This window comes from Rhea pennata, chromosome 2 (genome assembly GCF_028389875.1).
Source record: "Rhea pennata isolate bPtePen1 chromosome 2, bPtePen1.pri, whole genome shotgun sequence".
Lineage (NCBI taxonomy): Eukaryota > Metazoa > Chordata > Aves > Rheiformes > Rheidae > Rhea > Rhea pennata.
In genome coordinates this window covers 60,268,440-60,281,743 of record NC_084664.1, presented here as the reverse complement: position 1 = coordinate 60,281,743, position 13,304 = coordinate 60,268,440, and the positions used below count along the sequence as shown (strand labels likewise).

General features: G+C 37.7%; 1 protein-coding gene across 1 annotated transcript in view; it reads right to left on the bottom strand.

Annotated features, from left to right (window-relative positions):
* Positions 1 to 13,304, bottom strand: part of CNTNAP2 (contactin associated protein 2) — a 1,099,877-nt gene that overhangs the window by 168,398 nt on the left and 918,175 nt on the right. Inside the window, exon 15 of the mRNA XM_062569605.1 lies at positions 2,683 to 2,810. Within this exon, the coding sequence (XP_062425589.1) occupies positions 2,683 to 2,810 (128 nt within the window). The remainder of the gene's footprint in view (positions 1 to 2,682; positions 2,811 to 13,304) is intronic.

Genomic DNA, 13,304 nt, shown 5'->3' with positions numbered 1-13,304 from the left:
GACTGCAAAAGACATCACTCTTTTACAAGAATACTCTTATAGCTCTCAGGTACAGCTGTGACTGAGCCTAGATTACATATCAGTGTTTCCAGATGTGACCCAGAAATAGCTATGAACTTTATGGCAAATGAAATGTGAGAACGGGGCCCCTCATATGCTGCAAAATATTCCGTGGACTACTTGTTGATACATCACATGCCAGACAACCCTCAGGGCAATGGGATGTCTTCACAGGCCTGGCAGGCTCTACTACTACAGTGAGAAATCCTCCTAAATAGATAAATTTTTATTTGATTCATAAGGCATTCTTACCTTTTCCACCTCCCTTCCAATCGGAGAAAAATCTGTATTTTTTCCCCATCTTCATACCTCTAACTTTCATCTACCACCCTCAATAAATGTTACTATGATAGCTACATACAAAATATGTGACTGAACTTCCTATGCCATGTCAAAAGAGTCAAAATCTTTAGTGTTAATAATGCCATTTTTGATGCATGCAATACATCAAGACATGTATTAACTCTGTTTTCTGAAATTTCTTTATAAATTTAACATTTTGGCTCTTTGTTCACTTTGGAACAAAAACATATTTTGAAATTTTGGAATTTCCTGCAGGAAATTTTTCCAGCAAACTCTTATCCATGGCAATATAGTACTGGCCTGAGGTACAACAGCTGTTATATAAAGTCAAGAAAATAAATGAAGGAGAAAATGTAGGGAATGATATGAGATTATCAGAGCTGGGCACTGACAAAGAATTCAGGCTGAGCAGCCAACACCTATAAATGTAAAACGGGAGCTTTTATTAACTGCAATGAACAGGGTGTGTGTGGGGGGGTACTCTTTCCTGAGAGAAAACTTATACCAGTTTCTTGACTATAATCTATTGTGATGCAAGTAAACACAAACATTCATAGGCAAAGCTTTTTTAAAAACTATTGATCATATCTGTAAAGTTCAAACAGAAAATTCAATTAACTGAGGTGCTAGGTATGCCCTCATTCAGTTCCCCAAATGGCACTTCCCCTCAGTACATTCTAATAAAGCCTACTGTCAGCTCTAATGAGGTTTTGTTCATACTGATATTTAGAAATGTCTCACATACCAGAGATTCGTCTTTGCAGAAGCACTCATGTTCAGGATATGAGGAACACAGGCGCAAGAAAGATGCTATTTGTCATTTCTTAGTCATTGGTCATAACAGTCTATTATGAAAATGTTTGTCAAACATAGTCGAGAAACAAAAGAGCAAAAAAGTGACTTGTGATTAGTCCAACACTATAAATAACAAGCATCAGCTAGGCGATGTGAAAGTTTGCAAATATCCCATGAAATTTGTTTCTGCTTATTATGCATCAGGTTCATTATCAAAAGCTGGTGGGATTATTTGTGCCACCCAGAAAGAGCACAAACAGAAAAACAGGCTAAGTACATTCAATTGTATCAGTGAGCAATGGCCTATGGTTTCAAGCATTAGACTGGGACCCAGAAAACTCTCTTTTATGCTTCCCCTGACAGATGACTTTGAGTACACAATTTCCTCTCCGTTTGGATTAGTTCCTTTAGCTTAAAGCAGGGATAATGACATCGACCTCCTTTATAAAGTACTTAAAAACATGCAAATGAAAAGCACGCAGCTACAATGGGGCAGAGGAGGGAGGACAGCTCAAGACCATGTTGGACGTTGCTCAGAGCCACGTTGCTCAACTTAAACATATTAATTATGCTCATCCCTTTAATATTTTTACATTGCTGCAATCTCATAGGCTGACTTACAGTACTTTTTACCTATATCCGAGCATACACTATGCAAATAGTAGTTACTGTAAATGAAATCAGGCGACCTTTCCTCATTGCACCTCTCATTATAGTATCTCATCCAAATACAATGAATGAGTATAATGCGTGTGCCAATAGCATGTAGTTTAAGTTTTTCAAGCATGGCCGACAAAGGCTTAAACAGTTCCTCTGCATTCAGTGGTGAATTTCACCCTGTGAAATATAAAATAGATTAAAGGAAGAGTACAATTCTCTTAACTGCATCCCTACATTTTTTTCCCCCATGAAGTGGAAATTTCATCCATTACACCACTTTAGTCTATCACCTGCTGCTTGAACTGGAGGATGTATACCTCCTATTCAGCACTCAATCTGGAAACAAGAGACTGCTACAGAAAATAACCCTTGTTTTACATGGAAACATCTTGTCCTGATATGGATAACACTTGATAACAACCTTGTCGATCTTTATACAGCTATAATCAAAGTTTACAATGATGTTTTGCCATTGTGCTCCTATTTATATATCTATAAACATAGTTTACAGTGATACAATGTTAATGGCACTGACACTACCACTCAAAAGAGCACAGATGTTGAGAGCTGTTCTTATACAATCTGTATTACTGTTTATATCTACATAAACTTAGTTGAATAATCAACATTGCCATATTTACCATAAAAGAAAGACAAATATCCATATTTTAAATGCAAAGATAAGTTGTTATGCATGCAGTTTCATAGACAAAATTTCTCAAATCACATCATGCTTTCACAGAAAAAAAGTTTCTGAGCAGACAGCTACTTCTCCAAACCTAAACAGGAGTCAACAAAGCCAGCATTTTACAACTACGTTTGCTTCCTATTCAGGAACAAGTGGAAGAAAACCAGCCAACTTACGATCTCCTTGACAACGAACAGGACCCACAGATATCTTGGCCTCGGAGCCAGGTCGGTCAATGTCTCCCACCACTACCTGACTCACTGGAAGGTGCTCTTTGTATGACAGCATCCCAGTATCTTTTCTCCTGAATTACAGAGAAAGAGAAAAAGAAAAAAATTAATTGTGAAATATAAAAAAAATATAAAAATATTTTCCTCCACTATGATTACAGTTCAACGATCTACTCACTGAAAGAATAGATATGCAATAACCAATACAATTTCATCCTCTAAAAATGGGTCTCAAATGGCATCTGCTTATCTACTATATCAATAATGGTGTTTGTTTGCTAAAAAGCAGTTGTATAGCAGCTACTGTCACACAGGAACAGAATCAAATTAACAGCTTCCATCACAGCTACTCCTGGGCTGAGTTTGCATTGCATGCATCTTCCCACTTTCTAGACTGATCAGCTCCATACTGGTTGGGCAACAGGTTGCTCTGGATTTCTTTGCTGATGTCTTGTGAGAGGAAAACAAGAAATACTAACAGTTTCTAGAAGTGTATCTTTTTTGCTCCAGCTGTAGCCAGTTACTATCCTAAAGATGCAATCTCACACACCAAGCAAACAGCACTTCCAGTGCATGTAGTATTTTTAGTATTATACTAATAAAAAAGAGAAAATAAGGAATAATTACATGATAAAACATATCATCTCACTCCTGTCATTTTTAGCATTAATTGTCTACGTTCAAAAGTCTAAATTCAAGAATCTAACAAAGAGTATGTAACTGCTGCTCAATCCTTGAGTCCCACATTTTATTTAACAAGATTCCTAAAACTCAATTTACAGTCATGTCTAAAAGCTCCTCACTTCAACTGCACTGAGCAACCTGGTACCTTTTTCATGCTTAGACAAAATCGCTATGCCCAGATATATCATTTTTTCTTTATCACTTCAGAAGCTGATTCCAGCTGGCATATTGAAGACTCTTTCGTCCGAACAGAAAACAAAACAAAACAAATTTAATTTGCTACCTTTCAATCAGGTACTTTTTTGTTTGTTTGTTTTACATAAACACACAGGAAGCCAGAAACAGTCATACAGGAAAATGCACTAAGTACTAGTGCATCTAAGTACTGTTAAGATGAGACTTTTTGAAGCAGAAGAAAGTAAGAGGAAGCAAAATGAGTCCTGTTCTTCTCTTTTTTTCTTTTGTTCTTTTTAGTTGTGCCTTGCCACATTATTCAGTGTCTAAAGTTGCCAACTTTTGGATCTAGAAATTAGTTCCTTTGTTCAACGATAACATCGGATGTGTTTATGTTCCAGAAATGATATTAAAGTGCATAACACAAAAATAATTGGGAATTGGAAAGGATTTCAGGAACCTAAAAGTCTTCTTCATCCCTAACTTGGATGACTCCATGATCTGAATCATTAGATCACTATTAACTGGGAAGCACAGCAGCGATTTGCTTGATCTGCAATAATGCCCAGTTTTCCACTATCCCAGATATGGTGTTTCTAGCCACCAGTCTCACGGAGTCCTTCTAAAGAGACAGAATATAAAACACTCTTTTTAAAAGAAAAGCAACAAAACCAATTAAGAAAATAATCATCAATTTTTAGAACGACAGCTCGTTGGAACTTCAGTCTGTTTTCTGTAATGAAGAGAGTAATTAGAGATTTAATGACTACAGTTTTGAAAAAGTCAAGTGTTTTTAGAAAATCAGTGAGGAGTATTTCCTTAAATCTGTATATTCTTCCCCTTCAGAATACTTGCTGTTCTCCCGGGGCCCTTTGTATTGCTGAGACCATTAACTGTCTTTGGCTAGATGCAGCTATGCTAGATGCTATGAACAGAGGCTGTTGAGATTGCTACGGGGAACTACTAGAAAAAGAAAAGGAAAATGAAGAGGAGTAACCCGTAGGAGTTCCTCCTGCACATTCTGCTTGGTTGTAGCACACCACTTTTCATCTATAGGTTGCAATGCCCTTTGTATTGGTATCATTACCTTCACCTTGCAGACAGGAGATACAAGAACAGGGAGATTAAAGACTTTCTCTTTAAGAAAAATAAAAGAGTGAGTAACACAGCCAGTGTATAGTCCTCATGTCCCATTCCTGCTGAACACCTGTATCCATGGGACCCAATCCCTTCTAATAGAGGATAAATGTAGGTCATCACTTCACTCTTCCTGAGATCTTCCCCTGAGATGGACTTTCTCTGCTGACTGCTACTCTTTCAAAGAAAGGTTTACAGATGGAAACATTTATTTAAAATAATGATTTCCTCAAAGAATGGTAAAAAGAAAAATACTGGCACTCTACTTCTTTCCTCCCTCTCTCACAAAACAAGCTGAAGTTTCAGCTACCTATAAGGATTTCAAAGGGCAGTCCCTTTCCTGTACCAGTAGCTTTCACTGTTTTGAAGGAAATAAAAAGGAGTAGCAATGGTTTTCCTCCTCCTCTTTAATGAGCATTTTTCTACTGAATTAACGGTTAATTTATGTATTTTATGATATGATTACTGTAAAACCGTTGCCATGGCAATAAAACTAAACATTATCATTATTTTCAGGAATTGCTTTATTTCCTTATCATTGGTTGTTTGCTTTTCTCATGTTTGTAGGAAGTACTTTCTCCTCTGCAGAGCAGCCATTGAGTGGTGAGAGTACTAGAGCGCGAGGCAGGTGAAGTGAGTTGATTTTTCTCTAACAGAACCCGTACAGTTCATTTGCTCTTAACAAAAAAAGGGCTAACGATAGCTCTTGCCCCACGTGCACTGGCAAGACAATTACACTTGAGAAACTGAGTGGCTATATTATGCTTTTCTGAGGTACTTGTAGATCCTCAGGACATGCAGATCAGTACTGACAAAGTCAAAAAACTTACAAACCAAAGATTATAATGCTTGACTTTGTACTACACACTCAGAAATAATCATAGCTGGAACACTCAGTTCCTAAAAGTGATAATGCTTCTGCTGATACTTAAAGATTTCAAACATTAAGAGGGTGGAGAAAGTTCCTGAAGTTTTTCCTCACCAAAAAAAAACCTCTTAAGAGAATAAAGATTGAATTCAGAGTGTATTTCATATTCCTATTAATAGCCAAATGAGAGATGAATGAATCTGATCAAATCCTGTAATTATTACCAGGGGATATTGATGAAATCTCAGTGTAATTTTCTATTTCTAATTTCTGTTCCTATATATAAAAGTCTGTAAAGTGCTTCAGGGTCCCTTTGAATGAAAGCAGCAGATATTAGCGTAAGATTTATCATTGTTTTCATTAAGATCATCTACTTACTCTTTATAAGCATTCTGTGGTATGTATAAAGAATGCATTATGCACATGTCAGCAACTGACTTATTCAAAGTAATGATAATACTCTGTACTGCTATTAATTTGTTTATATAACGATTTTATACAAATAGACTTCTGATACAGGGGTCATTTTTCTTCTCCAATTTTGTTAGACATCAGTAAAAGCACTGCACTCAGTCCTGTCCTACCCAGAATAATACGTAAAGAACGCACAATTAGAAATAGATTTACTTTTAAAGATATGCTTACATGACCTGAAGAACTAAAATTGTTTTGAGAATACAAATTAGACATTTACTGGACTGAATCTGCAGTATTAGATAGGTATTATATAATCATTAGTATTGATTTGGAGAACATAAACTCCCAAGTATTTCCATTCTAAGGGGATACAATTGTCCACCTCTCACAAGACCCAAATTTTTAATATGGAAGCACCTTTACGGTAATCCCTGGATTTCCATAATCTGAGAGATGTACAAAACAGTTTAGTTTAGCAAATATCTGAAAATTAATGTCTGTAAAAAACATTGTGCAGGGTACAGATGTACCAAGTATTAGTGTTTTCCTTCTTCCAAAAATTTTTGGCAAGAATTTTATTTAAATTAGAACTGCTAGGAAGAGCTAATATCACAGAGACTTTAAGGAACAATGCAATTTTGGCAGCAGTCTCAATAATCTGGAAGCTAGTTACTTGCAGATATGTAAACTGTAATTAACAGGATTAACAGCAGGACAAACAAAAGCCAGGAATAAAGCAGAACTAGCTAACCTTTGAAAGGTTTTGATAAAATTTAGTTAACTTTTTTTACACACATACCACACAGCACCAAAAATGTACTTTTGGATTCACCCTGTTCCCACGGCTCCGCCCTTCTTGCAAATTGAAAAGTGCCAACACCGCATGGCAGGCAGAGAACTTCCATTCCCACTTGAATTGGCTCTTCTCAGGGATGCAGACAGATCTCCTGCATGTCCTACATGTCCTGTCACCTCACATCCTCTTATACAGTAGGATGGAGCTAACGACTCACCCTTGATCTGGCTGCCAAGGGCTACTATGGAAAACTTCTTATTACTATATAGGTTCATAAAAACTGACAGAGAATCATAAGTCAGTTCTAGGTTCTTACCTCACTGCATTAGTCCTACACAGTTTTACTGACTGAAGAGGAGCAATCAGACCACCCTTTCTTCCACTACAATATAAATCTACTTCATGGCTAATATTTATGGTTCGAGCTTGCTTTTAGTATTGTTTATGATTTAGTCTTACATGACACTAAGGTCCCGGGTCCCAGAATGGAAGCATGTCTAATCTCAGACTGAAGTGCTCTTCTGTCTTGGGTCCTCAGTGATCCGCAGCTAGTGGATTCGCTTTAGAAGTGCAGCTCTATTTTAATGCAGTAGCTTCCTCTCCAGTACAGTGGTAAAAAAGGACAGAGGAAAGTGCCACTATCTTTTGGAATATTTCCTTATCTGTCACGTAATACTTTTATTAGGTAAGGAAAGCCTGTGTGCAGGTAGAGCTGTTAGCCACAGGCAAACGCAGATTTGCAAGTGTTTCATTTTGTTTTAGAGGAAAATTTTAGAAATTTAAAAAGATTGTATAGATTAACAGATCTTAACACATAAGCATCATATTCACAAATAGTCCCATCAGAAGAATGAAGACAAAGTTAAGATTCCCTTAGTGACAATGAATGAGATGCGTGAAAAATCATTTGAATTTGCATTTAGCACAAGTGACTATTACACTTCTATGTGAACTTCAATGTTTCTTCTTTTCAAATTGACTAGTTGAAGTTAACCATGCCAAGGCAGGTTTAATTCACAGTTTATCCCTAGACTAGAGACTCAGCTTCCTTTCTTCCACTTTAAGTACTACCTATTCTTTCCCAGGTCTTTGAGCTGAAAAAGCTTTAAAATTTTATTATAAAATAAATTTTCCCCTTTGGACACCTCCCAAATCTTGTGATAATCCTTTAACACCAACCTTCTTAATCAAATCCAGGTTAATTTGAATTATTACAAACATCCTGATGAGGATTATATGCTTTAGTTGTGATCAGAAAATGAATACTTGATGAGGTATAGAGTATATAATTTATAAACTTGGAAATAAAATTCACACTATTAGTTTTTAAAGTTAATAATGTCTAGATTTTGCTTTTATACGAATCTTGGACATCATGAGTTCTTTAAAGACAATGCATCCAAACAACACTTTCAGTAGGATCAGAAATGAAGGACTGAACTGAACAGTTTCAGACGCCTGGTGATAAAACTCCGTATCACTGTGGAGTTTATACAAGAGCTTCTGTTTTGCAGTTAAGAAACTGATGTGAAGCCTGCTCCATTCTTTCCTTTTCTCTGCTTGGCAAGAGATAAGGCACAGAATCTGTGGGAATTCAGAAGGAATCTCAAAGTCCAGAAAATACCCCAATGATCAGAAACATTTTAGATAGTTTAGATTGATTCTACAGGACTCTTGCTTGAAAGGACTGCCAGACTTTCCTCTCAAATAAGAATCTCTGAGAAATTGAACGACCACAGCAAAAAGCAAGTACTGGAGATGCCAACTGGGCCACCTGCTCTTTTGAACAACAGAGCTCAACGTCAGGGAAAAATCAACTTTCCCAAAGGATTTGTTTGCATTTTCCTTCTAATGAAATGGTGGATATGAGAGACTTCCCTTTAAAATGGAGCAATTCCTCTTAAGAACTTCAGTTCTTTGGAGTTCTTTGGGACAGAGTGCCTCTTCAACAAGTTTGCTGATAATACCAACCTGAGGGCTGTGCTGCCATTCAGGGAGACCTGGACAGGCTGGAGAGCTGGGCAGAGAGGAACCTCAACGAGGGCAAGTGCAGAGTCCTGCACCTAGGGAAAAACAACCCTAGGCACCAGTACAAGCTGGGGGCTGACCTGCTGGAGAGCAGCTCTGCGGAGAAGGACCTGGGAGTGCTGGTGGGTGACAGGTTGACCATGAGCCAGCAATGTGCCCTTGTGGCCAAGAAGGCCAAAGGTATTCCGGGGTGCATTAGGAAGAGTGTTGCCAGCAGGTGGAGGGAGAGGATCCTGCCCCTCTACTCAGCCCTGGGGAGGCCTCATCTCGAGTCCTGTGTCCAGTTCTGGGCTCCCCAGTACAAGAGAGACATGGAGCTACTGGAGAGAGTCCAGCAGAGGGCTACGAGGATGATCAGAGGGCTGGAGCACCTGCCTCCGGAGGGCTGCGAGAGCTGGGCCTCTTCAGCCTGGGGAAGAGAAGCCTTGGGAGGGGGGATCTTATCAATGTGTATAAGTACCTGAAGGGAGGGTGTCGGGAACAGAGACAAACTCTTTTCAGTCGCCCCATGTGACAGGACAAGAGGCAATGGGCAGAAATTGAAGCACAGGCAGTTCCACCTGAACGTGAGGGGGAATTTCTTCCCTGTGAGAGTGACGGAGCACTGGACCAGGTTGCCCAGAGAGGTTGTGGAGTCTCCTTCTCTGGAGATCTTCAAGGCCCGCCTGGATGCAACCCTGTCTCACATGCTGTAGGTGACCCTGCTGAGCAGGGAGGTTGGACTAGATGATCTCCAGAGGTCCCTTCCAACCTTACTGATTCTATGATTCTATGAGTTTCTACCCAGAAAAAGAAGAAGAAAAAAAAAAAATTGGGTTCACAGTTAGTTTTTCTTATTTCCAATCCTAGACATTTTAAGAATGGAATCAAAGCAGCCTACCATAGTGTAACTGATCTCCAGCACCTCTAGATCTTTGCATCTGTCAACAATTTAACCTAATTTTTTGTTTCAGTTTCAGAGTCTGTCACACAGGACAGGAAAACAGTGTGGTATCTTTTGGGGGAGAAGTGCTGAAGTCTTTACTGGGGTGTCCTTTCCACCTTGGGTGATTATGAAAGCAAAATTATCTGAGATTCAGCTAAAGTCAAGAAAATTAAAATTTTCATCTGGAATTGGGGCCAAAAAGGGCTGCTACCACAATTTTTCAAACAAATTTATGTTGGATTGGGTAAACAGCTTGCCCAGAGAATATCCCTTTTAAAAAAAATTATTTAGTTAAAATTTTCCTGTTATTTTCAAAATAGTTTGATTCTTTCATCTCAAAATATTTGAAAATTCAAAAGATCTTCTGAAAAATAAAAATAATGCAATCCCCCTCCCTAAATCCACAGTGCTAAAAGAAGAATTACCATCCCTCTTTAACAAATTTTAAATGCTTTGTTTTACTACAGGAACATAAGAAAGTTATGTTCTGAACAGGTGTAATCAAATGAAGGACACAAATTAAACAGTCCCTTCTATTATTCAGATGATTTAACCTATTCTAGAAAGTAAAATGCCTGCTTCCTAATCAGTGTGACAGAGCAACCTGCATCTATTCCATCATCCATTCACAAATTCTGAAACTTCCAATGAAACAGCAAACTACCTCAGTTCAGAGGAAAAAAAAAAAAAAAAAAAGGAAGGAAGAACCCTACTGAGTATTACCATCTGTTTCAAATATTCTCTAATTTTATAACCCCAAGCATTTTAATTACAGGTTTAGTACATCTGAATGAGTTATACTTAACATCATGACTGTTAGTAATAACAGAAGTGTAACATTTTGCTGTGTGCACATCAAAAGTGATTATCTAATAAAATGTTTATTTTTAACATTTGTACTATTGCAGGTATTGCTGCAAGATTTATGCAGATATATATGATGAATGCCTTGCAGTTACCTATTTTACTAATTATTCCAAGCACTTGGATCATGTATCAAACTATCACACCAAATGTGCTCTTGGCAGAATTTTTTAAGGCAGAGGGATCAGCACTGGAAGAAGTATTAAAATCTCAGAGCAACAGCTCAGAGGTTTCATTTCTTGGAGCTTTTGACAACTTTGACAGTTTTATTTCATATGATTGAAAGATCTAAGTAAAAATAATTGAGTATGGCACGGCAAAATAACAGATGGGTACATTTAAGGCTGACTTCAGTCCATATATGCCTATCAACTTCAGTAGGGTACCAACATGCATAATTTAGTTTAGAATGTGGGCCAGAACATTTAATGAAGTATGTGACTTCCTGCACCTAGGACATTTCAGAAAAACTTACTTCTTCAAACATCTACCATTCCTCCAGCACTTCCACTGGAAAACAGGCAACTTATCTGGATCACTTCTGCATTAGGGAGCAAGAGTTACCACAGTCTTTCTTCTGGCTACTGCAAGAGAGTGTAAACTACACTGCACAGTATGTTCTAGCTTTTGTACTTGTTTGCCTCAAAATTTCTCAGAAAGTTCACTTTAGCCCCTTTCTCCTCTTCTTTTCCTTTTAACTCTGCCAAGTGTTCCCTTGTAGAGTTCATCCTTATGCATCACATCCATGGATATTCCTCCTACAAGACTGAAATCCACAAAGAAGTTTGGCCATTTCCTTCCTTCCCTCACTTCACTCTTGCCTCCTTGTCTCTATCTCTTGACTGCTCCATCTGCCATGTGTGCAGTTGCTAACTTTATTTGGAATCTGATTTATGTCAATGTCTATTGACCAATATCCAACTTAACATGTGATCTGTCTTTTCACAGGGAAATCCAGTGCACATAATTATTCAGTGAAGTTCATGAGGAAAATGTTGCTAACAGTAACATGGCAACTGTTCCCTTTCTCATAGTCAGCACTGCTTCACCAAAAGCACCAAGGTGAACATGAGGGTTGTAATTCAGTTCAGTTCTTCAGCTGCTTCTATAACTGCAGCACCCCCCAATTTGGAGAAAAATGTAGGTTGCAACTTAGGGCAGGACATTTGATTAGATAACCTCACAAAATATCCTTCATCCATCTGACAAGAAGGTCTTCCAAATTTATATATCCTGGTAAGCATTTTTCATGCATACTCTCTCCTCTGACTTTATGTTTTAAACTACTGTTTCAGTTGGACTTGTTTAGTCAGAATATAGAGGATATTTGAGCCCCTTTAGCCTTACTTTCAGGCTTTTTTTTCAAAATAGATACTGTTAATAAGCACAAAGCTGTCTAACATGAAAAATGCTATATTCTGGTGTGTTAGGTTCTACTTTGTGTAAAAACCTACACTTTTCTTACTTCTATATCACAGGTTACATTTTGGGAAACACAGAAAAACTATGTTACTTGCTAACCATCACATGGGGCATAAACATATAGGATGCCAGTATCTCTGTTCTAAATAATAAACTAAGCAACTAACAGAGAGACAAAAGGTGGGGAAAAAGTAATGTCATATACTATTAAAACTAAAATTCTAGAAGAATGGACTACTCAACTGTTCATTTCCTTTCTGTAAAGACCCTAACCCAGTCTGGACTGAACCTTAAGAAAATTCAGGTATTTGAATCCATTTTTCAGTAAGCTCTTTCTATTCTGCCTGAACTCAATCTCTAAATACAAAAACACAACATCTTATTTTGTGTACCTACAAAATGCTCCAGTTCTCATTCTTGAAATACTGTATTTTTACAGTATTACACATGACCTACTTGTATCCTCTCAGAAGACCCAAGTCACTTGTTCGTCCTTATGCAGAGGAAGCTATTGCATTGTACTTTAGTTTTCTCTCCAGTCCCATCCTTCAGTCCCAGAAGAGTGTTTCCTATTTTACTTTTGTGGGTGAGGGGAAGGAGGGAAACCCACAAGAGTGATGATTCTCTCCAATGATCACTTATCACAGCAGGACAGGGGGCCAGTTTTACCCATTCGGTATTATGTGCTGCAGAGCTTGTACATATACTTGTAGTTTCTTACTTGCATGAAGACTTCTTAATCTAATGCTGTCCAGAGCTAGAATTGGCGAAACATTATTTTTTCTCTTCAAGCCTACCTAATAAATAGACAGATTGTTTCTAACTGTAAATATGCTGCTGTTTCTATTTTTTTTTGAAAAAACTATGATAGTTAGACCCTTTAAATTAACCTGTGACTTGCAAGAAGATGGGGAACAAACAGGTTTTTAAACACCAAACTATGCCAAAGCCAAACAGGGGAAGAAATTTGTAACAGTCATGGCTAAAAAGCACAATCCTCAAAAGAAAATCCAACAAAAGACCTTGAAGGATTATCTACAAATTGTGCCATAAACATAATGTGTAATGTTGCTACATCTACTGAGGAAGGAAAAGTGGTGCCAATTATCATGAAAGCTCTTTAGTTAGAAGAAGAATTAAATATCCATCTATACAACATTTTAAATGCCCCTCATTCATCACAAATAATTATTTGGAACTGTCTGCTCCAAGACGTGCAAGCACATTTAAAGCAATGGTGCAGCACAGAGGTA